This window comes from Ctenocephalides felis, unplaced genomic scaffold (assembly GCF_003426905.1).
Source record: "Ctenocephalides felis isolate EL2017-DRISC unplaced genomic scaffold, ASM342690v1 CF-g0.4_SCAFFOLD_01886, whole genome shotgun sequence".
NCBI classification, from domain to species: Eukaryota; Metazoa; Arthropoda; class Insecta; order Siphonaptera; family Pulicidae; genus Ctenocephalides; species Ctenocephalides felis.
In genome coordinates this window covers 163,188,697-163,213,498 of record NW_020538040.1, presented here as the reverse complement: position 1 = coordinate 163,213,498, position 24,802 = coordinate 163,188,697, and the positions used below count along the sequence as shown (strand labels likewise).

General features: G+C 34.2%; 1 protein-coding gene across 1 annotated transcript in view; it reads left to right on the top strand.

Moving 5' to 3' along the window:
• Positions 1-3: 3 nt before the first annotated feature.
• The window catches only part of LOC113376176 (titin homolog), a gene marked incomplete at its 3' end in the record, with an annotated part of 41,030 nt that continues 16,231 nt past the window's right edge, over positions 4-24,802 (top strand). The window contains exons 1-6 of the mRNA XM_026616094.1: positions 4-45; positions 134-273; positions 719-1,029; positions 1,186-1,344; positions 2,124-2,255; positions 2,430-2,528. Coding sequence (XP_026471879.1) covers positions 4-45; positions 134-273; positions 719-1,029; positions 1,186-1,344; positions 2,124-2,255; positions 2,430-2,528 — 883 coding nt within the window. The remainder of the gene's footprint in view (positions 46-133; positions 274-718; positions 1,030-1,185; positions 1,345-2,123; positions 2,256-2,429; positions 2,529-24,802) is intronic.

Sequence of the window (24,802 nt, the reverse complement as noted above, 5' to 3'; positions counted from 1 at the left end):
AAAATGGCTACTGAACTATACAGGTCAGAAAATTATCAAATTAATGTAAATTTAAATCGAATTCAACAACTAATGCTTATGAAATTTAGTTTACCAATTTTAAATTACATTCTCCATTGATCTATTACCATAGGGAAGCGATTCATGTCCTTTCATGGCCAAGTTTGCAGTATTTGCAAAGCGAACGGATCCATTAGAAGCGCGATTACGCGTATTTTGTATGACTGATGACCGAGAAGATAAAACACTGGAACATCAAGAACACTTCACGAGGTAGCAAAAAGTCGTGATGTTGAAGTCCTGGAAGGAAAAACGCAATACATCGAGTTGTCTGGAATCTAGCACCTGTTACGAAACCAGAGATCAGCTACGCCTTTCATTCCGTTAGGAATAATAATAAACTTTGTTTCAACACATTAGGGTAGAGAGGGGCCTAAAGGACGGCGGGTAAAAAGGTCCACCACCGGTATCTCAAAACCAGTAACGTTAAGAATTTTTAACAGCGATATTTAAAAGTAGAGGAAAAAAGATGTATAACCTTGATTAACCATCACCTTGATTCTAACGAAGTCAGTATCGGGAGATGGTTCGGTTTTCTCATATAATTGCTCAAAGCCAAATTAGACCTTTGTGCCCCGCCCTGCCCTATTTGTGGAATTAGTGTTTATTATTATATCAAATAGAATTTCAATAAAATAATTGTATTAATTATTTTAAGGGCTTTCCGCGAAAACCGTCTTCCATTCTCAGTGCGTGTGAAAGATCCGCACGCAGACGCCGTAGGTCGCGCACTATTTATGCGTGAACCTCGTGTAGCAAAGGGTGAACCACCCCAGCAGCCGGTATGTGCCCTAAATATAATGCTACCAGCGGAAAGTGCTGATGAGCCGTCAGCATATTCAACTCCACAACGTCGAGCTGTCCGACCATATTCTCTTCGTGTTGCCGATGTGAGTAACTTGTTAGCAGATGACTGGGAGCGATTAGCTGTGGAGCTTGATATTCCGGAGTCGGAGATACGAAATATTCGTGAACGGCATCCGGATCGCGTGCTCAGCAAGCACAAACAATGCTTACATATTGGCAAACTCGAGCCGCAGACAAACCAATAGGTATTATCTACCAGATGCCGATATTTATTCTGATATAAAAACGTAAATTAATTACAAATCATGTGTCTTTCAGGCATGACCCTCGAATTAGCTCTTAGGAGAATAGGACGAGATGATATAGTTCCTCATTGCGCTAATGTTGAAGGAAGAGAATCTTTACTTCCTGGACAATATTATGAGACGGATATAATGAAAACATCTGAGTCTGTAGAAGAATTAATCCACCCCGAAGGTAAAGACACATCGTTACATCACAACCACAAATTTATAATTTTACATATTTTAAAAATAAAGGCAGAAATATATTTCACGTTCAAAACTAAGATGTTTCTCTATAAAAATTAAATTCAAACGATTCTTTTCAGATAACCGATTAAGGAACATGCGCGAGCGCGTAGATAAGTACATGCGGAGGAAAAGGATGTTGAAGACGAAGAAGCCATTCAAAACGTACTGTTGCTGAGAGAAGAATAGAAATTGAGAAGCGTCTCTCCGCTGAGCGTCAAATACCAGCATCAACGCAGAAGAGTGAGATTGTCCAGGAAATAACTGACATTAAACGCCATAGTGTAGTCGAAGATACAATATCAAAACATGAAGATGTCATTTTATCACAAAAACTAGACACACAAAACCAGACCATATATCTATAGCACCGATAAAAACGACCATTACCACAGTAACGACTCGTGTAACAGAGTCTAGTAAGACTGATCCATCAGAGAAACATATAGAAATAGTTAAAAGTACAACCAAAACAGGTATCCCTGTGCCACTTGATAGCGATTTAGAAGCAAAATTATCGGCACAGAAAGAAAAGATCGACACTTCCGCAAAACGCGCCGAACAAATATTAGTTACCACCACAATTAAAGAAATAACTACGGATACCAAAGCACCAAAAGTAGAGACGATAACGACAAAACAAAAGGTTGATATATTATAATATTCTACAAAACTAGTTAATATGAGAATATTTTTGAATGAATGTTGTCAATTTGTTTTATACAGATTACGACCCAAAACGATCAACATCACCCAGCGACCAGAGAAGAGATTCCGCGTTGTTGGAAGGAGTTACTGAAAGTCTCGGAAAATTGGAGACTACAACCTACAAGATTACGACAGCTGACGTTGCTGATGGTGAGAATTATATATTTTTGAATACAATTATATAAGTAATATAATCATCATTGCACGCGCATACAGATACCACACAAACTGACACTTATTGAAGCTATATTCATAATTAATTTAAAAATATGTATTTTTCATTTAAAGCCATTAAATAGTGTTGTTTTTTTATTATTTCGACAGAAGTTGGCTCACCAAAAGTGGGTAAAACGCCTCCACCAAGTCCTGCGGAATTCAACCTACGCGATCACATCTCAACTGCAGAAAGATCATACGGCCAAGGTAGGATAATTTAAATATTATTATTTTAATACAATCGGTAAAAATATTGCAAAAACTCAACACTCACTTTATTGGTTTAATAAAAAAAATAGAAAAAAAACATTGACAATAACACAATATCAAAATTTGCTTGGAAAAGCTGGAATTGATAATATACAATTTTTCTTTTTGTTGCATAAAAAATTACATGTAATTTCCATCTACCAAACAAATTTTGATTCAACAAATTTTGATTCACCCGATTTTTCTATATATTGAATATTTGATAAAATATTAGTTCACAAAAGTCGCATTACGATACCATCATTTTTAAATTTGTTGATATATAAATAATAAATTTGTAATATATTTATTTGTTTTCTCTTCTGATTACTATGCACTCTTTACAACACTTGCAGATAATAAAGATACACAAAAACAGCATAAAGAACACGTTAAATATTTCACTAATATTAATCATTTGAAGTTTTAGAAATATCTATAAAAATTATAACAATAATATAGCTGTGTTTTGAATACTTTGGTAGCAACTATATTGATTATATATATTACCAATACAGTGAGTTGGAGAAAAATTGTGTAAAAAATTTTTTACACACATTTTTTTACATAGCGTACACATTCTTCCAAGTCTCTGTATTTTGGAGAAAAGTTAAGCATATCAGTTCACTTTCAAATAATGATATAAAGATATACGAGCGTATCCGACTCGTATTTATTTATACATATACATATATGCAGAACCTGCGTATATGTATATATATATGTATATAATATATATATATATAATATATATATGTATTTACTTTTTCAAATTTCTGGCTGATTTAAAATTATATTATTATATTAAATTCTTGAACAATAATGCATTCGTTTTATTTTCTTGTTTATATGAACGTGTTTTTCTTTTAAATCCTGATATAAGAAACATTAAATAAAACATTGTACAATTAAATTTTAATTCTATTATTAGTGTTTATATTTATGAAATTGTTATTTGAGTTTTGTTATCTCCATTTTGATTCATTTATGAATTGTGTATTTGACATATAAATCGTGGCATCCTATATATCTAAATATAAACTTATTTTTTTGTACTGGACTTGGAAAATGAAACACAAACCAACAAACCTAGTCTTTTAGTGAATGAAAAATTATGATTGTGTATGAATGTGTTTCTTATTCAATAATTCAATATGAATAATATTGTCAGCCATTTCTTTATATTATCAACAAAGTGTAGAATTTTTCTTAAAGCCCCATTACGTTACACGCCTGAAATAGATATGTCTATGTCCATTGTCCTTCAAGACTAATAACAACGTATAAACAACAATATCCCACATATGTTCTAACAGTTCTAAATTTCAAATATTAACGCCATTACAAAATGTCATTTGCTTTAAACAATAATTTTTATTAATATAATATTTATCTTTAGTTGCTATCATCGCTGCAATCACAAAGCTATTTTGCTACCTGCATTGTAAGATAATACATAATATTATTATGCTGTAGCGTGTTTTACAAAAATATAATTAAATAAAATATATGATTTGTTTTTTAAATTATATCACAAAAATAATACTCGTTTCCAACATTTAATGTAGTGCTATTGATCTATAAGTTTGAGAGCAAACAGAACAATCTCTATGGACTATGATAACTTATTTTAATTGCATTAAAATGATGGAAACGTCTATAATATTCGCACCTAATGCATTTTATTTGATCATCCGGAAATTTATTGATCATTTGCGTGGTTTACTATAAAATATAAAACACGGTTCATATAAAAATCACAATAGCATGTTACAAAAAATACTGTATGACATTTTTCAAATTAAGGAAACACGCTAGAGCGCACATATTCATATTTTTAACCGACAAAGCTTTTTTAAAATTGGCCCAAGCAGTAGGAAATATTTTAGGTTTTATTGTTAATGTTTGATTAGTAATCAATGCGCTTTATTCGATTTTTTTTGCATTATAATTGGTAAAGGTAAAATCTTCGTACATCGTTGGATTTATATCAAGTACTGATTACATGCAAGGTGCGTGTGTTTTACATGCATAACAGTATATCAAAGATGTTAAAGGACAAATCACCGGTGAGTGATAATATAAAAAATTGATTCGTTCATTTTTTCTTGTAACGTCTCAAACTCATGCTGTTATTGGAAAACAATAAACTGAATTGTTAAATATCAGTACTTTACATATAGTGATTCAAAAATTCAAAATTAAAGAAACAGTTTGACATAGGTAACTAATTGTACAAGGTTGTAGAGTAAGGTGCTTAAGACGTACCCACTGCCTAAGTCTAATAAATAAATTACATCATTGCTACCGTTAAATAGAACTATTTAGTTGAGTAAGCAAACTTTATATTGGAATGCTGAACGACTTTGTGAAATACATAATAAAAACTAGTGGTGAATAGCATCGTGCCTTAATGCAAATGCGGAACTTCCCGCACCGTAATAAACGTTCGAAAAACAAAAATAATCAAAAATCAATAAATATTTATCAATGTTTAAAAAAATTATTAGAATTAGTTTCAAATATATTAGTTATTAATGCTGTACATAGACGCAATATAAAAGCTTTAGGCGCAATATAAAGCGACGAAAGGTACTGAACACTTATTTGAATGATTCATCATACGAGTAGGACTCTCATATTTCAAAGAACTATATATAATATTCATCAAGATAAAAGGCATATCGTAAATATGTATGTGTATATACATTTCATTCAGAAATGTGTACAGAAGTTTTTTGAGAATTTGGAAAAAAAAAATTGTAGTTTTGAAAATTTCGAGTTTTTTTTTAAACTATTTTTTTTTTATATTTTTTTAGAATTTTGAACACATTATATTTTCAATTTTATAACCTTTTTTTTTAATTTTGAAAAAATTGAATTTTAAAAAAAACTCGAGAACTAAAAAAAAATTAAAAATTGAGAATTTAGAAAAAAAAATGTTTTTGAAAAATTTAAAAAAAAATATTTTGTGCTTATTGGTACTAAATCTTAAGTAACAGTCCAATTTCCTGAACAAAATACAATATACACATACATTCATTTTTTCTGAGGTATGCCAAAATGTTCAGAAACGTGATGATATGCAAAAAATTTCATTTTTGATTTTTTTGCGATTAATATAACTTACCCTACCGGAAGTTAATAATATTTTTGTAAAGTCCTTTCTAAAATTTTTGGCGCAATCGTGAGTGCATTATAGCAAGAATACCATCCTAGCATTTTTTTCTTACTAATATTCATTTATATGACTAATTCAATAATCATTTAGGCATATTTAAATGGTTGATTTGTTTAGGTTATGTCATTTCAATCATCGAAGACCTTGCTGCTTATGTCGTACCTTCAACAAAATTCCTTAATCGCATCGAATTATAGAATGCGTTCTAAACTTTTTATGATAAATCGAAAAAATAATGAAAAAATAACATTACTTAACAAATACTACAGATGGTACGACTACGCCTTAATGGTACAAAACGTAAATATACTTAATTAATTGAAAAATTACAATTTCGGTAATTTCGGCTAACTAAAACAATATTTAATAAATTTTAAAGAATCTTTTTCACTTCAATTGCACTAAGTATAATAGCGTTATTTCCTTTGAGGGTACGACTTAAGCAACCTTACCCAATAGAAAGATAAATTAATAAAGTGTTTTCAATATACTTTTATAAACCGCAAGGTAAAATAAGGTATATAATAAAGTTGCATATCTAACGGATTAATATTGATATATTTAATTTCTATGATCCTATCGGATATCATCATATAACGCTTAATAACTTTAAATATGCATAAGAAATTATTAATAGGTAAATGCATAAATTTCATTTCAAAAACATCGTTCATTAGGCAATAATATTATTTATCAATTTACAGCTATTTAATGAAAAATGTCAAAGATAAAATTAATTACTTTATTAATCAATAAATTAAATAATAAATAATAATATAATAAATAAAATTATTTATTCCTTTATTACAAACTTATTGAAAAATTCAGGCTAATCGTTGTAAAACCTGACGAGGTTATTGAAATGATATATTTGGCATTCGTGTGTAATTGTAGCTTATAGGAAAACAATGTCAATATTTTTATTCTGGCACTATCTGCTTTTTTCATTTTTTACATGGACTCAAGCTATATTATGTAATGATATTTTGCTAGAGGGTAAAATTGTACCCAGTATCCGCATTTCATTAAAAATTTCAGTTATCGATCATTGTAAAGTATGCTTAAAAGAATCCATACAAGTGTAATCAATAAATAATCAATACAATAGCTATTGTAGGTTGCGAAAACAAGTAACTATTTTATTTATGTAGTAAATTGAGAAATAATTTTCTATGAAACATACAAACTACACAACACACGATTTTCACACAGTGCGATTTAAATATTTTATATTGTGAGTGCATATCACAAATAATTTAAGTGAATCGTAATGCATAAGTGAATAATAAATTTCAAATATTCAATACAATATATTGTAGTCATATGTATGAAAACTATGTGCATGCAAAGATGAAATGTTTTGGAACTTATAAAACCTTATTATGAATAATTATAAACTAGTTGCAAAACATATCGTCAGCAAATTTTCAGAGAGTATTGTCCGGAAAAGCGCAGATATATAAATAAGGTGAGTTTGGACAATTACAGCATGACTTCGAACGTATAAATTTACAAAACTTAAGTCTATATATATAGTCTATATCTATATATATATTAAAAATTATACTATAAATATGTAAACGTACTTGCGAGAACAATTTTTGCACTCATTTGATTTACACTACTCATGCATTGCGAAATTCTTATGTATTAAATACCATTCACATCAGATAGCGTTTGATGACACCAATCATCAGTGCAAACGCTTTTCTCATAAATATGAATGGCTCTTAATATCCAGCAAAATCAGCATTTAAAGTTACATCATTCTTGAAGAAATATAAATATTTATAAAGCAGCAGAATAAATTGAAATATCCTTAAAATATTTTGAACCAAACCGTATTGAACAACTCGACAACAGTCTTGGACAAGTCATAGACACATCTATACGTAAGGGCGACAACCTCTTGTAATCTGTGGTTTTTAAGAAAGAATCACCATTTGAGCTAACATAATATAATCTACTATTACACGCTGCTCTCAAACGGATTATATCTGTTGACACTTGTCGATTGAAAATACAAGATGTGATGGGGAAAAAATATATCAAAATCAAATGAATCAGAAAATAACTACATTTCAACAACCATAGATAAAAACAAAACAAGCAATAATGATTTTGTGGTATCAACATTGATTAATAAAAGATTTATTCAAATGAAATGCACATCAGAATCGACTTATTCGGAGGTGCAAAACACAGATCGTAGTATTTCACTCCAACAAACAGACACAGGTTTTGCTTCTGCTCAAGAGAATCAACTGATACTCCAAAAAGCGCCATTAAACAATATGCAGGCAAATCTATAGCTTTAATTTCAATGCCAGACACAGCAATTGATGCAGATATAGAAGAGGGTGAATTAACAGATGCAGGTTTAAGTCCAATACAAGCTGACGATATAGATATGAATAATACTGAGTTGGGTTTATTAGAGGAAGAACACGGTACAACCACACAGTTTACAGATACCGGAACGAGTCCGTAGAGTTTGACGATAATTCAACATCTTTTAACACTTCCGAGATGGCAACAAGCACTGACCAGGTTGATACTAAAGATGCTTCCATCAGTCCCATAAGATCTGAAGAAATTGCAGTGTGTGAAGATTCGCAAATCGTACCGCAGCAGCCAGCAACTGGCGATGTAAAAGCGATAATAGAAATAATTGAAAATAATTCCCAGAAAACAAAGAAGAAAGACTGCGATATCGATTCTGAAGCACCACATCCTACTGGAATAAGCGTTGAAAAAAAAAACTGAAACCTATATACCTATTAATAGCGAATCTGCAAATAAAAAGAATGAAAATATTGAAGAGCGATGTTCATCAAAATCTGTACACATATCAACGCATACAAGACATGTGAGTCCAAGGATTGCAGAATTACAAAAACGTATATGCACATCCCCATTAAATGTATCAGAAAATGATAATTTGATCAATATTGAAATAAAAAATTTCCTAGAAGCTGAAAATGAAAATAAACGCATGTCCGTAACCGATGAAACTAAACAAAGTAGGGACTCACCACTATATGATATTGAGTCTCAAATAATACAACCACCAACCGAAAAAGAAGTTTTACTGCAGAGTATAATCAATAAGTTGATGCATTAGCCAATGAAGCTGAAGAACAACAAGAACCTGTTGTTGAAGTACTCATAAAAAAGGTAATAGTTGAAAAACCTAGAGAAGAAAAAACTGTAGAAAATGAACAAATTATGGTAGAACATCTCGAAAAAAATGATGAACCATCTTTACTGCTTCCAGAACTCGACTTTGAAATGAGCAATAAAAACGAAAATAGCATCGATGATAAGATTATTTCCAAAAATAGATTTGAAAATGATATTTACAGTGAGAAGAAAATTTCAAACAGTAAAAGTGATGAAGATAAAGTGCCTTCAAATTTTTTATATAGCGAACAGAAAATTATGACTGCAAATTCTGATAATAGCTTTAAGAGCAGCGATGAAATAGCAATAACGCAAAATCTCCCCTTTAGCAAAAAAATTGAACATAAATTAGATAGTTTTGATAAAGAAATAGAAGTACATGGTAATTATAGTTTAGCACAAAATTTGGTGAGTCAATTAAATTTCTGGAAGATAGGGATAGTAGTCATAATGTAAGAGAGACAATAAATAGTGATGGTCATGATATTTTTGATAATAGACAAGAAGACGTATCGCTTGAAAATAATGTAAGGTTATTGAAATCTTTAGAAATAAGTGAGAAAAATATAATAATTCCTAGTGCCCCTCCATTAGATGAAAATGATCAGATGATTAAAGAACATGATATTTTGAATAAGGACAACGTACCAATTGTATTTGACGATGGCAAAATAACAAAAGTTCTTCATACACTTTCCAAATTAAAGTTTCCAATGCACGAACAAACACCAGAGCAAATTATAGATGATACTGAGCATATTGAACCAGTTGCAATAAATATGTCATTAGAAGTTAGTCAATCGGTTCCACTCGCATCTAAATATGAAATAAAACCATCAAAAACTTTAGAAGAAAAATTATCAGAAATGATACAAAATACATGTGAATTTGGAAAAGATTTCAATATTAATAAGAATATGTTATCAGATACAGAAGTTGATAAGTTGGGCGAAAATGATTTATCGCTTGACAAGAACGTTCTACGGAAAATAGAAGAAGATATTTTATTTAAAACTAATGCATCGCTTCCTAACTTGGAGCAAAATGAAGCTCTAACTGATGTTAGTGACAAAATGGATCTTGTGAAAAATATGTCAAATTAATTGCTAATGCAAACCTGGAGCAATCACTAGCAGAAAAGTCTCAACAGAAAGATTATTCTATAGAAAGTAGGGAAACTGCAGCTGATGGTAAAGATCTTCAACTTGTCGCACCATTACACGTGCACAAATCCGTTCCACCTGAATTTGCTCGCAACAAAATTGTCGTATACAAAACAGATAATACATCTAACGAGGATATTGTGTTGAATACAAAAACTGATAATACGGGTGAAAATGCTTCATCGCCAAAGGGGCTATGGCATTCTGAGCAACCATCTGCAAAATATTCCTTGCAGATGGAATCTGAAGATGATGAATTTGATAAAATGAACACTACTAGAAAACTACGCATTATAGGTATTACTCAACATATTCAACTTAATGAATCCAGACTCATTAAAAATTCTGAAAACATTTTATCAACAACAGAAGCAGAAAAGCCCCTTGAAAGTGATTTGATGCTTAAACATCATCCAGATGTAGAGAGACTCCATATAAGAGAATCCACACTGACAAAAACTAAAGATGATAAAGATATTGAACTCAATGAATTTAAAAAAGGCATTAAATTTGATGACGTTGATTCATCGAACATAAAATATCGTATAGCAAAAATACAAGTTGTGCCGGTATCTGTTGGTACTGAAAATCTTGATCCAACCGTTAAAAAAGACTCAATAGAAAGGCAATCTGATAATAATGAAATTCACCAAACTGCTCCGGTAAGTAAGCTTCCAATTGCTGACAAAATTGTACACATTAAACATATTAAACTTAATGAATCAACAAAAGAGAGTGCAATCGATAAGCACGTCTTAATGAATGATTCATCACCAAAGGAGCGTCCACGTCACGAGCAATCCCCATTAAAAGATACCCCGCATAAAGAAACTGTCGGTAAGGTAGCTTATGAAATGGCTCCTAAAGCAGATAAGCCTTATTGTCTGAGAAACTTCCCCATCTAGAGCAACCCTCTACCAAACTTTCCCCACAGAAAGACGCTAAAGATGGCGCAACTGACATAATGCCACCTGTAAAAAGGGTGCCACCACAGAAAGAACATAAAGATGTTGCCACGATCAAAATGGCTCCAGTAAATAATGCTGAATTACAGAAAGAAGCTAAAGATGATGGAACAAACAAAGAGGATCTTGAAATAAGTGTGTCAATCTCTAGTGACTCTAAAAAATTCAATCAAAACGTTGAAAAGGATTTAAAAGAAAGGCAATCTGATGGTACTGACATTCACCAAATGCCTCCTGTAAGTGAACTGCCAATTAGTGATGAAACTGCACATACTGAACTTGATGAATCCACAGAAGAGCAACCCTCTTCCGAACATTCACTACAGGAAGACACAAAATATGATGTAACTGACATAACGGCCCCTGTGAAAGAAGCTAAAGATGATGCAACAGACAAAGTGGCTCTTATATCAAGTGTGACAATCCCTGATGACGCTCAAGAACTTAATGTCGCCGTTGTAAAAGGTTCACTAACAAGGAAACCTGATGAAACAGAAACTGACCATACGTTTCCCGTAAGTGAACTGCCAATATATGACAAAACTGTTCATATTAAACTTGATGAATCCATAAAAAAGAAATTTTCTATCGAACATTCAACACAGAAAGACGCAAAATATGATGCAACTAACATAACGACTCAAGAAAAATTTGTTTCACCACAGAAGCAACCTAAAGATGTTGCAACGGACAAAACGGCTCCGGAAAATATTTCACCACAGAAAGAATATAAAGATGTTACAAAAGACAAAAAGGCACCGGAAAAAGATGTTTCACCACAGAAAGAAGCTGGAGATGATGCAACGGACAAAGTAGCTCTTGTGACAAGTACAACAATCCCTGTTGATTATGAAAAACTTTATGAAACCGTTGAAAAGGATTCACTACAAAAGGAATCTGATGATACTGAAACTGATCAACCGTCTGCCGTAAGGAAACTGCTGATTGTTGACGAAACAGTACATATTAAAGTTGATGCATCCACAAAAGAGAGCCCAATCGTTAAGCATGTTATATTCAAAATTAAAGCTGAGAAAGACGATAATGATTTATTAGCTGAAGAAGAAGAAGAAGAAGAAGCTGAAAGCGCTGACACTTACAAAATGCCTTCTATAATAGATAAGGATGCTTCGTCAGATTCTGAGAAATTAGATATAAACAATTTACTGTCTGAACCACTTGAGCAATGCTCAAACGAACACTCACCACAGAAAGAATTTGAAGAACTTGCAAGAGACAAAGTGACTTCTGTAACAAATGTGCCATTCCATGTTGAATTAAAACTTGATCAAACAGTAGGAAAAGATTCAAAAGAAAGACAACCTGATAATACTGAAAGTGAACAAGTCGGCCAAGTAAAAGATGAGCCACCACAGAAAAAACATAAAGATATTGCAAAGGACAAAATGACTCCGGAAAAAGATGTTTCGCCACTTGAAAAAGCTAAATATGATGCAACGGATAAAGATGCTCTTGCAACAAGTGTGCTAATCCCAGTTGATACTAAAAAACTTGATCAAATCGTTCGAAAAGATTCACTAAAAAGAGAACCTGATGATACTGAAACTGACCAAACGTCTCCCGTAAGTGAACTGCCAATTGATTACAAAACTATACATATTAAACATATTAAATTTGATGAATTCACAAAAGAGCAACTCTCTACGGATCGGACTGACAAAATTCTATCTGAAAAAAGTGTGCCACCACAGAAGGAACCTAAAGATGTTGCAAAGGACAAAATGGTTTCAGTGAAAGATGTTACGTCACATGAAGCAGTTAAAGATGATGCAACGGACTACAAAGAGGCTGTCGTAACAAGTGGGACAATTCTTCTTGATTCTCACAACCTTGATAAAACCGTTGAAAAAGATTTACTAGGTAAAGAAACTAGTTATACTGAAACTGACCAAATGTATCCCGTAATGGAACCCCACATTGATAACAAAACTATAGCCATCAAACATATTAAACTTGAAGAATCCACAATAGAGCAAATTTCTACTGAGCATTCACCACAGAACGAATCTATAGATGGTGAAACGGTCAAAATGGCTCCAGTAAAAGATGTTCCACCACAGAAAAAACAAAAATATATTGCAACGGATAAAATAACTCCTCCGGAAAAGGATGTTTCACCACAGGATGAAGCTAAATATGATAAAACGGATAAAGAAGCTTCTGAAACAAGTAAGACAATCCCTGTTGATTCTCAAAAATTTAATGAGACCGTGGAAAAGGATTCACTAGAAATAAAACTTGATAATACTAAGACTGACCAAATGTCTCCCGTAAGTGAACTGACAATTGATGACAAAACTGTACATATTAAACATATTAAATTTGATGAATCCACCAAAGAGCAAGCCTCTACGGATGCATTTGACATAATGCTACCTGAAAAGAGTGTGCCATCAGAGAAAGAACATAAAGATGTTGCAACGGACAAAATGGCTCCGGTAAATGTTCCACCACAGGAAAAAACTAAAAATGATACAACGCACAAAGATTATCTTGTTACAAGTACGCCAATCTCTGTTGATTCTGAAAAACTTAACGAAACCGTTGACAAAGATTCAATAGAAAAGAAACCTGATCATACTGAGACATACAATATGTCTCCCGTAAGTGAACTTCCAATTAATGATAAAACTGTGAAAATTAAACAAATTGAACTTGACAATTCCACAATAGAGCAACCATCTACTGAGCATTCACCACACAAAGGAACTACAGATGTTGAAACGGACAAAAGGGCTCCAGCAAAAGATATTCCACCACAGACAAAACATGAAAATATTGCAATGGTCAAAATGGCTTCGGAAAAAGATGTTTCACCAAAGGAAGAAGCTAAATATGATGCAACGGATAAAGAGGATCTTGCAGCAAATGTGCATATCCCAGTTGATACTAAAAAACCTGATCAAATCGTTAGAAAAGATTCACTAGAAAAAGAACCTGATGATACTGAAACTGACCAAACGTCTCCCGTAAATAAACTGCCAATTAATGACAAAACTGTACATGTTAAACATATTAAATTTGATGAATCCACAAAAGAGCAACCCTCTACGGAAGCATTTGGAATAATGCCACCTGAAAAGAGTGTGCCACCACAAAAAGAACATAAAGATGTTGCAATGGACAAAATTACTCCGTATGAAGATGCTCTTGCAACAAGTGTGCTAAACCTAGTTGATACTAAAAAACTTGATCAAATCGTTAGGAAAGATTCACTAAAAAGAGAACCTGATCATACTGATACTGACCAAATGTCGCCCCTAAGTGAACTCCCAATTGACGATGGAACCGTACAAATTGAACAAATTGGATTTGATAAATCCACAAAAGATCAACCCTCTACTGAGCATTCAGCACAGAAAGGAACTATGGATGTTGAAACGGACAAAATGTCTTCAGTAAAAGATGTTCCACCACAAAAAAAACATGAAGACATTGCAATGGACAAAATGACTCTGAAAAAAGATGTTTCACCACAGGAAAATGCTAAATATGATGCAACGGATAAAGAGGCTCTTGCAACAAGTGTGCTAATTCCAGTTGATACCAAAAAACTGGATCAAATCGTTAGAAAAGATTCACTAAAAAGAGAACCTGATGATACTGAAACTGACCAAACGTCTCCCGTAAGTGATCTGCCAATTGATGACAAAACTGTACATATTAAACATATTAAATCTGATGAATCCAAAAAAGAGCAACCCATTACGGATGCAACTGACATAATGCTATCTGAAAAAAGTGTGCCACCACAGAAAGAACCTAAATATGTTGCAAAGGACAAAATGATTTCGGTCAGAGATGTTCTACCACAGAAAAAAGCTAAAGATGATACAGCGCACAAAGATGATCATGAAACATGTGTGCCAATTCCTGTTGATTCTGAAAAACTTAATAAAACCGTTGACAAAGATTCACTAGAAAAAAAACCTGATCATACTGAGGCTGACCAAATGTCGCCCCTAAGTGAACTTTCAATTGACGATAGAACTGCACAAATTGAACAAACTGAACTCGATAAATCCACAAAGGAGGAACTCTTTACTGAGCATTCACCACAGGAAGGAACTATAAATGTTGAAACGGACAAAATGTCTCCAGTAAAAGATGTTCCACCACAAAAGAAACATGAAGACGTTGCAATGAACAAACTGACTCCGGAAAAAGATGTTTCACCACAGGAAAAGGCTAAATATGATGCAACGGATAAAGAGGCTCTTGCAACAAGTGTGGTAATCCCAGTTGATACTAAAAAACTTGATCAAATCGTTATAAAAGATTCACTAAAAAGAGAACCTGATGATACTGAAACTGACCAAAAGTCTCCCGTAAGTGAACTTCCAATTGACGATAGAACCGTACAAATTGAACAAATTGAATTTGATAAATCCATAAAAGTTCAACCCTCTACTGAGCATTCACCACAGAAAGGAACTATAAATGTTGAAGCGGACAAAATGTCTCCAGTAAAAGATGTTCCACCACAAAAGAAACATGAAGACATTGCAATGAACAAAATGACTCCGAAAAAAGACGATTCTCCACAGGATAAAGCTAAATATGATGCAACAGATAAAGAGGCTCTTGCAACAAGTGTACTAATCCCAGTTGATACTAAAAAACTTGATCAAATCGTGAAAAAAGATTCACTAAAAAGAGAACCCAATGATACTGAAACTGATCAAACGTCTCCCGTAAGTGAACTGCCAATTGATGACAAAACTGTACATATTAAACATATTATATCTGATGAATCCAAAAAAGAGCAACCCACTATGGATGCAACTGACATAATGCTATCTGAAAAAAGTGTGCCACCACAGAAAGAACCTAAAGATGTTGCAAAGGACAAAATGGCTCCGGTCAAAGATGTTCTACCACCGAAAAAAGCTAAAGATGATACAGCGCACAAAGATGATCATGAAACATGTGTTCCAATTCCCGTTGATTCTGAAAAACTTAATGAAACCGTTGACAAAGATTCACTAGGAAAGAAACCTGATCATACTGAGACTGACAGAATGTCTCCCCTAAGTAAACTCTCTATTGATGATGGAACTGTACAAATTAAGCAAATTGAACTTGATAAATCCACAAAGGAGCAACCGTCTACTGAGCATTCACCACAGAAGGGAACTATAAATATTGAAACGGACAAAATGTCTCAAGTAAAAGATGTTCCACCACAAAAAAAACATGAAGACATTGCACTGAACGTAATGACTCCGGAAAAAGATGTTTCACCAAAGGAAAATGCTAAATATAATGCAACGGATAAAAAGGCTCTTGCAATAAGTGTGCTAATCCCAGTTGATACTGAAAACCTTGATCAAATCGTTAGAAAAGATTCACTAAAAAGAGAACCTGATCATACTGAGACTGACCAAATGTCGCCTTTAAGTGAACTTCCAATTGACGATCAAAATGCACAAATTGAACAAATTGAACTTGATAAATCCACAAAGGAGCAACCCTTTTCTGAGCATTCACCACAGAAAGGAACTATAAATGTTGAAACCGACAAAATGTCTCCAGTAAAAGATGTTCCACCACATAAGAAACATGAAGACATTGAAAAGGGCAAAATGACTCCGGAAAAAGATGTTTCACCACAGGAAAAAGCTAAATATGATGCAACGAATAAAGAGGCTCTTGCAACAAGTGTGGTAATCCCAGTTGATACTAAAAAACTTGATCAAATAGTTAGAAAAGATTCACTAAAAAGAGAACCTGATGATACTGAAACTGACCAAACGTCTCCCGTAAGTGAACTGCCAATTGATGACAAAACTGTACATATTAAACATATTGAATCTGATGAATCCAAAAAAGAGCAACCCACTACGGACGCAACTGACATAATGCTATCTGAAAAAAGTGTGCCACCACAGAAAGAACCTAAAGATGTTGCAAAGGACAAAATGGCTCCGGTCAAAGATGTTTTACCACCGAAAAAAGCTAAAGATGATACAGCGCAAAAAGATGATCATGAAACATATGTGCCAATTCCTGTTGATTCTGAAAAACTTAATGAAACCGTTGACAAAGATTCACTAGAAAAGAAACCTGATCATACTGAGACTGACCAAATGTCGCCCCTAAGTGAACTTCCAATTGACGATGGAACTGCACAAACTGAACAAATTGAACTCGATAAATCCACAAAGGAAGAACTCTTTACTGAGCATTTACCACAGGAAGGAACTATATATGTTGAAACGGACAAAATATCTCCAGTAAGAGATGTTCCACCACAAAAGAAACATGAACACATTGCAATGCACAAAATTACTCCGGAAAAAGATATTTCACCACAGGAAAATGCTAAATATGATGCAACGGATAAAGAGGCTCTTGCAACAAGTGTGGTAATCCCAGTTGATACTAAAAAACTTGATCAAATCGTTATAAAAGATTCACTAAAAAGAGAACCTGATGATACTGAAACTGACCAAAAGTCTCCCGTAAGTGAACTTCCAATTGACGATAGAACCGTACAAATTGAACAAATTGAACTCGATAAATCCACAAAGGAGCAACCCTTTACTGAGCATTCACCACAAAAAGGAACTATAAATGTTGAAACGGACAAAATGTCTCCAGTAAAAGATGTTTCACCACAAAAGAAACATGAAGACATTGCAATGGACAAAATTACTCCGGAAAAAGATGTTTCACCACAGGAAAATGCTAAATATGATGCAACGGATGAAGAGGCTCTTGCAACAAGTGTGGTAATCCCAGTTGATACTAAAAAACTTGATCAAATAGTTAGAAAAGATTCACTAAAAAGAGAACCTGATGATTCTGAAACTGATCAAATGTCTCCGGTAAGTGAACTGCCGCCAATTGATGACAAAACTGTACATATTAAACATATTGAATCTGATGAATCCAAAAAAGAGCAACCCACTACGGATACAACTGACATAATGCTATCTGAAAAAAGTGTGCCACAACAGAAAGAACCTAAAGATGTTGCAAAGGACAAAATGACTCCGGTCAAAGATGTTCTACCACAGAAAAAAGCTAAAGATGATACAGCGCATAAAGATGATCATGAAACATGTGTGCCAATTCCTGTTGATTCTGAAAAACTTAATGAAACCGTTGACAAAGATTCACTAGAAAAGAAACCTGATCATACTGAGACTGACCAAATGTCGCCCCTGAGTGAACTTCCAATTGACGATCGAACTGCACAAATTGAACAAATTGAACTCGATAAATCCACAAAGGAGGAACTCTTTACTGAGCATTCACCACAGGAAGGAACTATAAATGTTGAAACGGACAAAATGTGTCCAGTAAAAGATGTTCCACCACAAAAGAAACATGAAGACATTCCAATGGACAAAATGACTCCGGAAAAAGATGTTTCACCACAGGAAAAAGATAAATATGATGCAACGGATAAAGAGGCTCTTGCAACAAGTGTGGTAATCCCAGTTGATACTAAAAAACTTGATCAAATCGTTATAAAAGATTCACTAAAAAGAGAACCTGATGATACTGAAACTGACCAGAAGTCTCCCGTAAGTGAACTTCTAATTGACGATAGAACCGTACAAATTGAACAAATTGAATTTGATAAATCCATAAAAGATCAACCCTCTACTGAGCATTCACCACAGAAAGGAACTATAAATGTTGAAGCGGACAAAATGTCTCCAGCAAAAGATGTTCCACCACAAAAGAAACATGAAGACATTGCAATGGACAAAATGACTCCGAAAAAAGACGTTTCACCACAGGATAAAGCTAAATATGATGCAATAGATAAAGAGGCTCTTGCAACAAGTGTGCTAATCCCAGTTGATACTAAAAAACTTGATCAAATCGTGAGAAAAAATTCATTAAAAAGAGAACCCAATGATACTGAAACTGACCAAACGTCTCCCGTAAGTGAACTGCCAATTGATGACAAAACTATACATATTAAACATATTATATCTGATGAATCCAACAAAGAGCAACCCACTATGGATGCAACTGACATAATGCTATCTGAAAAAAGTGTGCCACCACAGAAAGAACCTAAAAATGTTGCAAACGACAAAATGGCTCCGGTCAAAGATGTTCCACCACCGAAAAAAGCTAAAGACGATACAGCGCACAAAGATGATCATGAAACATGTGTGCCAATTCCTGTTGATTCTGAAAAACTTAATAAAACCGTTGACAAAGATTCACTAGAAAAGAAACCTGATCATACTGAGACTGACCAAATGTCGCCCCTAAGTGAACTTCCAATTGACGATGGAACTGCACAAATTGAACAAATTGAACTCGATAAATCCACGAAGGAGGAACTCTTTACTGAGCATTCACCACAGGAAGGAACTATAAATGTTGAAACGGACAAAATGTGTCCAGTAAAAGATGTTCCACTACAAAAGAAACATGAAGACATTGCAATGGACAAAATGACTCCGGAACAAGATGTTTCACCACAGGAAAAAGCTAAATATGATGCAACGGATAAAGAGGCTCTTGCAACAAGTGTAGTAATCCCGGTTGATACTAAAAAACTTGATCAAATCGTTATAAAAGATTCACTAAAAAGAGAACCTGATGATACTGAAACTGACCAAAAGTCTCCCGTAAGTGAACTTCCAAATGACGATAGAACCGTACAAATCCCAGTTGATACTAAAAAACTTGATCAAATCGTGAGAAAAGATTCACTAAAAAGAGAACCCAATGATACTGAAACTGACCAAACGTCTCCCGTAAGTGAACTGCCAATTGATGACAAAACTGTACATATCAAACATATTATATCTGATGAATTCAACAAAGAGCAACCCACTATGGATGCAACTGACATAATACTATCTGAAAAAAGTGTGCCACCACAGAAAGAACCTAAAGATGTTGCAAAGGACAAAATGGCTCCGGTCAAAGATGTTCTACCACCGAAAAAAGCTAAAGATGATACAGCGCACAAAGATGATCATGAAACATGTGTGCCAATTCCTGTTGATTCTGAAAAATTTAATAAAACCGTTGACAAAGACTCACTAGAAAAGAAACCTGATCATACTGAGACTGACCAAATGTCGCCCCTAAGTGAACTTCCAATTGACGATGGAACTGCACAAATTGAACAAATTGAACTCGATAAATCCACGAAGGAGGAACTCTTTACTGAGCATTCACCACAGGAAGGAACTATAAATGTTGAAACGGACAAAATGTGTCCAGTAAAAGATGTTCCACTACAAAAGAAACATGAAGACATTGCAATGGACAAAATGACTCCGGAAAAAGATGTTTCACCACAGGAAAAAGCTAAATATGATGCAACGGATAAAGAGGCTCTTGCAACAAGTGTAGTAATCCCGGTTGATACTAAAAAACTTGATCAAATCGTTATAAAAGATTCACTAAAAAGAGAACCTGATGATACTGAAACTGACCAAAAGTCTCCCGTAAGTGAACTTCCAAATGACGATAGAACCGTACAAATCCCAGTTGATACTAAAAAACTTGATCAAATCGTGAGAAAAGATTCACTAAAAAGAGAACCCAATGATACTGAAACTGACCAAACGTCTCCCGTAAGTGAACTGCCAATTGATGACAAAACTGTACATATCAAACATATTATATCTGATGAATCCAACAAAGAGCAACCCACTATGGATGCAACTGACATAATACTATCTGAAAAAAGTGTGCCACCACAGAAAGAACCTAAAGATGTTGCAAAGGACAAAATGGCTCCGGTCAAAGATGTTCTACCACCGAAAAAAGCTAAAGATGATACAGCGCACAAAGATGATCATGAAACATGTGTGCCAATTCCTGTTGATTCTGAAAAATTTAATAAAACCGTTGACAAAGACTCACTAGAAAAGAAACCTGATCATACTGAGACTGACCAAATGTCGCCCCTAAGTGAACTTCCAATTGACGATGGAACTGCACAAATTGAACAAATGGAACTCGATAAATCCACAAAGGAGGAACTCTTTACTGAGCATTCACCACAGGAAGGAACTATAAATGTTAAAACGGACAAAATGTGTCCAGTAAAAGATGTTCCACCACAAAAGAAACATGAAGACATTGCAATGGACAAAAAGACTTCGGAAAAAGATGTTTCACCACAGGAAAAAGCTAAATATGATGCAACGGATAAAGAGGCTCTTGCAACAAGTGTGGTAATCCCAGTTGATACTAAAAAACTTGAACAAATCGTTATAAAAGATTTACTAAAAAGAGAACCTGATGATACTGAAACTGACCAAAAGTCTCCCGTAAGTGAACTTCCAAATGACGATAGAACCGTACAAATTGAACAAATTGAATTTGATAAATCCATAAGAGATCAACCCTCTACTGAGCATTCACCACAGAAAGGAACTATAAATGTTGAAGAGGACAAAATGTCTCCAGTAAAAGATGTTCCACCACAAAAGAAACATGAAGACATTGCAATGGACAAAATGACTCCGAAAAAAGACGTTTCACCAAAGGATAAAGCTAAATATGATGCAATAGATGAAGAGGCTCTTGAAACAAGTGTGCTAATCCCAGTTGATACTAAAAAACTTGATCAAATAATTAGAAAAGATTCACTAAAAAGAGAACCTGATGATACTGAAACTGATCAAAGGTCTCCGGTAAGTGAACTGCCAATTGATGACAAAACTGTACATATTAAACATATTGAATCTGATGAATCCAAAAAAGAGCAACCCACTACGGATACAACTGACATAATGCTATCTGAAAAAAGTGTGCCACCACAGAAAGAACCTAAAGATGTTGCAAAGGACAAAATGACTCCGGTCAAAGATGTTCTACCACAGAAAAAAGCTAAAGATGATACGGCGCATAAAGATGATCATGAAACATGTGTGCCAATTCCTGTTGATTCTGAAAAACTTAATGAAACCGTTGACAAAGATTCACTAGAAAAGAAACCAGATCATACTGAGACTGACGAGCAACCCACTATGGATGCAACTGACATAATGCTATCTGAAAAAAGTGTGCCACCACAGAAAGAACCTAAAGATGTTGCAGAGGACAAAATGGCTCCGGTCAAAGATGTTCTACCACCGAAAAAAGCTAAAGATGATACAGCGCACAAAGATGATCATGAAACATGTGTGCCAATTCCTGTTGATTCTGAAAAACTTAATAAAACCGTTGACAAAGATTCACTAGGAAAGAAACCTGATTATACTGAGACTGACAAAATGTCTCCCCTAAGTAAACTCCCAATTGATGATGGAACTGTACAAATTAAGCAAATTGAACTTGATAAATCCACAAAGGAGCAACCCTCTAATGAGCATTCACCACAGAAGGGACCTATAAATGTTGAAACGGACAAAATGTCTCAAGTAAAAGATGTTCCATCACAAAAGAAACATGAAGACATTGCAATGAACGTAATGACTCCGGAAAAAGATGTTTCACCACAGGAAAATGCTAAATATGATGCAACGGATGAAGAGACTCATGCAACAAGTGTGGTAATCCCAGCTGATACTAAAAAACTTGATCAAATAGTTAGAAAAGATTCACTAAAAAGAGAACCTGATGATACTGAAACTGATCAAAGGTCTCCGGTAAGTGAACTGCCAATTGATGACAAAACTGTACATATTAAACATATTGAATCTGATGAATCCAAAAAAGAGCAACCCACTACGGATACAACTGACATAATGCTATCTGAAAAAAGTGTGCCACCACAGAAAGAACCTAAAGATGTTGCAAAGGACAAAATGACTCCGGTCAAAGATGTTCTACCACAGAAAAAAGCTAAAGATGATACAGCGCATAAAGATGATCATGAAACATGTGTGCCAATTCCTGTTGATTCTGAAAAACTTAATGAAACCGTTGACAAAGATTCACTAGAAAAGAAACCAGATCATACTGAGACTGACCAAATGTCGCCCCTAAGTGAACTTCCAATTGACGATCGAACTGCACAAATTGAACAAATTGAACTCGATAAATCCACAAAGGAGGAACTCTTTACTGAGCATTCACCACAGGAAAGAACTATAAATGTTGAAACGGACAAAATGTGTCCAGTAAAAGATGTTCCACCACAAAAGAAACATGAAGACATTGCAATGGACAAAATGACTCCGGAAAAAGATGTTTCACCACAGGGAAAAGCTAAATATGATGCAACGGATAAAGAGGCTCTTGCAACAAGTGTGGTAATCCCAGTTGATACTAAAAAACTTGATCAAATCGTTATAAAAGATTCACTAAAAAGAGAACCTGATGATACTGAAACTGACCAAAAGTCTCCCGTAAGTGAACTTCTAATTGACGATAGAACCGTACAAATTGAACAAATTGAATTTGATAAATCCATAAAAGATCAACCCTCTACTGAGCATTCACCACAGAAAGGAACTATAAATGTTGAAGCGGACAAAATGTCTCCAGCAAAAGATGTTCCACCACAAAAGAAACATGAAGACATTGCAATGGACAAAATGACTCCGAAAAAAGACGTTTCACCACAGGATAAAGCTAAATATGATGCAATAGATAAAGAGGCTCTTGCAACAAGTGTGCTAATCCCAGTTGATACTAAAAAACTTGATCAAATCGTGAGAAAAGATTCACTAAAAAGAGAACCCAATGATACTGAAACTGACCAAACGTCTCCCGTAAGTGAACTGCCAATTCATGACAAAACTGTACATATTAAACATATTATATCTGATGAATCCAAAAAAGAGCAACCCACTATGGATGCAACTGACATAATGCTATCTGAAAAAAGTGTGCCAAAAGAGAAAGAACCTAAAGATGTTGCAAAGGACAAAATGGCTCCGATCAAAGATGTTCTACCACCGAAAAAAGCTAAAGATGATACAGCGCACAAAGATGATCATGAAACATGTGTGCCAATTCCTGTTGATTCTGAAAAACTTAATAAAACCGTTGACAAAGATTCACTAAAAAAGAATCCTGATCATACTGAGACTGACCAAATGTCGCCCCTAAGTGAACTTCCAATTGACGATGGAACTGCACAAATTGAACAAATTGAACTCGATAAATCCACAAAGGAGGAACTCTTTACTGAGCATTCACCACAGGAAGGAACTATAAATGTTGAAACGGACAAAATGTGTCCAGTAAAAGATGTTCCACCACAAAAGAAACATGAAGACATTGCAATGGACAAAATGGCTCCGGAAAAAGATGTTTCACCACAGGAAAAAGCTAAATATGATGCAACGGATAAAGAGGCTCTTGCAACAAGTGTGCTAATCCCAGTTGATACTAAAAAACTTGACCAAATCGTGAGAAAAGATTCACTAAAAAGAGAACCCAATGATACTGAAACTGACCAAACGTCTCCCGTAAGTGAACTGCCAATTGATGACAAAACTGTTCATATTAAACATATTATATCTGATGAATCCAAAAAAGAGCAACCCACTATGGATGCAACTGACATAATGCTATCTGAAAAAAGTGTGCCACCACAGAAAGAACCTAAAGATATTGCAAAGGACAAAATGGCTCCGGTCAAAGATGTTCTACCACCGAAAAAAGCTAAAGATGATACAGCGCACAAAGATGATCATGAAACATGTGTGCCAATTCCTGTTGATTCTGAAAAACTTAATGAAACCGTTGACAAAGATTCACTAGGAAAGAAACCTGATCATACTGAGGCTGACAGAATGTCTCCCCTAAGTGAACTCCCAATTGATGATG